At 43.7% G+C, this 2,500-nt stretch overlaps 1 protein-coding gene across 1 annotated transcript in view; it reads left to right on the forward strand.

Moving 5' to 3' along the window:
• The first annotated feature begins 676 nt into the window (after positions 1 to 676).
• The window catches only part of SARC_13340 (hypothetical protein), a 2,617-nt gene continuing 793 nt past the window's right edge, over positions 677 to 2,500 (forward strand). The window contains exons 1-3 of the mRNA XM_014292530.1: positions 677 to 874; positions 1,587 to 1,722; positions 2,221 to 2,358. Of these exons, the coding sequence (XP_014148005.1) occupies positions 732 to 874; positions 1,587 to 1,722; positions 2,221 to 2,358 (417 nt within the window). The 5' untranslated portion in view covers positions 677 to 731. The remainder of the gene's footprint in view (positions 875 to 1,586; positions 1,723 to 2,220; positions 2,359 to 2,500) is intronic.

Below are 2,500 nucleotides of genomic sequence, written 5' to 3' on the forward strand. Positions count from 1 at the left end.
ATATCTCTCATCAGAACACGGTATAGCTTGCCAACTTTGAACTCAGTATTTGCAGGTACATCACATCACATTATAACACGTATTATGTTTTATCATGTATCCGAAACCTCCCGTTGACAAGAACACTGTATTCGAATCAGACCTCACCCCATAATAGCGAAGCACAATTCGTATCACCTAGCACATCTCGTGCTCTATGAGTCTAGTATTCTATACTGACACTATAATCTGAGTCTAGTATTCTATACTGACACTACATCACATAGTATCACACCAACTCGTGTACAACCAAAACCCAACGAAAGTTAAGCTCTTGAAGTTAATCCAGAGCACGTGCTGAAGGTGCAATTGAACAAACTCGCATATCGTATCACATTTAAATCACATCAAATCAATTCATACAACTTGGACTCCCATACCGCCACAGTCTATAGCACAGTCACACCATCACGAGCAACGTCCGCTCGCGTGAGAACGGTACGAACCCACTATACCACATATTACATCACAGCAAACCACATCATATAACAGCAACTCATATGCCACCACACACCATACTAGCGGCACATCAGATGAGACTAAGTCGACCTCGTACGAAGGATAAAGACAAATTAAAAAGTATTGTACCATATCACATTGAATCACGATATACCAAGACAGGTTCTTCTATTGAACACCTTGTCGTACTTTGTGTCGGTGATTAGCTCTATGAGAAACAGATCGCGTGGGCTATGGGCGCGCCCGAGAGCGAACGACAGGCCATTATGGGCATTCGACCCCCAAAATCGTACACCAGTCCGCCGAGGAATAAGGCAGGGTTTGATGTATTGAAGATGGATGTTACCAAGCATCTGACCAAAGTGTTGAAACCAAGGTAGTTGGTATCTGAATTCATAATTGTCTATACTTTTGCGCGACAGTCGATTGCTATGTGAGTGTGAGTGGGGTTGTGAAGCCAATTCACCCAGCGGGTACGAGTAACTTCACATGCTTATACTATCTGAATGTCGGGGGTTATGATAACGAGGAAAATAATGTGTAGAGCTCATAGTTCATATGATATGCGCGAAAATGTATCTCTGCCTACACTTCAACTGTTATAGCACTTTCCTTTACAGATATTTATATATGTATACATTATTGCATAGAGTTATGATAGGCAGATACATCTACTATATCGTTTGTGATAGTGTAGACAACCATTGGCCATTATACCTGGACGAGCGCGTGTGTGCGTGTCCCAACTTGTGTACACTGATAAAGTACTAGTCTCGCTATACCAGGTGATACTCGGAACATCCGGAGGTCTCACCATTCTGAGCATTAAAGACTGGATCTGAGTTTAATTCAACATCACATAGGCCTAACATTTCAATCGGCTTCAAACATTACTTGGAGACCTATACGCACATCTTCCTATCAGGATTCGGCCCAGTGCCTGATTTGTCCCGAGAAGCTCTAGATCATTAAGTTCAGACTATTCGCATCGAATCCTATCAATCGGATTTTTACAATATTGACCACAAACCCGCAATCCCAACTGCCGAAATACAAATCACTAAAAACAGTCGATTCAAACCCATCAGGTTTGTGTTCAGTGGCCATACCCACAACCACTGCACATTCGTACAGCCGGGCTGCCACACGCCCGAATTGACGGTGTCGACGTTTAACTGGCGAAATAGACATGATCCGAGCTTTGTTCTCTCGGTCATTGCTCCGGTAGGTGCACGGCAACTGATACTTCTAACAATCCGCATGCAAATGCTAAAAGAATTCTCGCGTAAATGCCTTGGTTTGGTAGTGCACGGCCGTACATGGCTGTGTATACGTTTTCTGTGACATATATCTGCAAAGTCCCGTCAGAATTATTACGGGTATATATAAGACGATCTGGTTCACTTTTCCGAAGTATGCGCGCGCGTACCCGCAGCATTACAAGAGCCTTATCCCTGGAATACGATAGGATCACCGCTATATGCACTCGATTTTCTAGACGCAGCCAATCAATCGCGAGTCTCCTTTTCACAACAGCTCAGATCCCACAGACAACACCCTAGCAACGGCCGCCAGACTTAACTCACTATGTACATCGTTATTATGAGATATCTCCATGCAAATACATCTAGCCAGGGTACTGCACAACTCACGCGAATACCTCTGCTTCTATGTACATAGCCTTCTGCGATACTCACATGCATCGACACACTCCACACACAGCAAAAAGACAGAGACCCTAAAGAGCGAGTGAATATTGGCGGCAAACGCCAATCCTCCACCATAGACGACACCGCCGATGTCGAGAGTCTACTGCAAGCACACATTGACAAAACAGTTGCTGGTAATGATGTACTGCAGGTAAGTTGGGCATTGCATGACATACATGCGTTTAATTATATAATATATCATGGGGTTGGCCGTTATATCTGGTGTATCATATATCTAGCTATATCAGCAAAACAAGAGACGATATGTTCTTGTCTATGGCGATTCTCTGCTG

The sequence above is a fragment of the Sphaeroforma arctica genome (genome assembly GCF_001186125.1).
Source record: "Sphaeroforma arctica JP610 unplaced genomic scaffold supercont1.3164, whole genome shotgun sequence".
Taxonomy (NCBI): Eukaryota; class Ichthyosporea; order Ichthyophonida; genus Sphaeroforma; species Sphaeroforma arctica.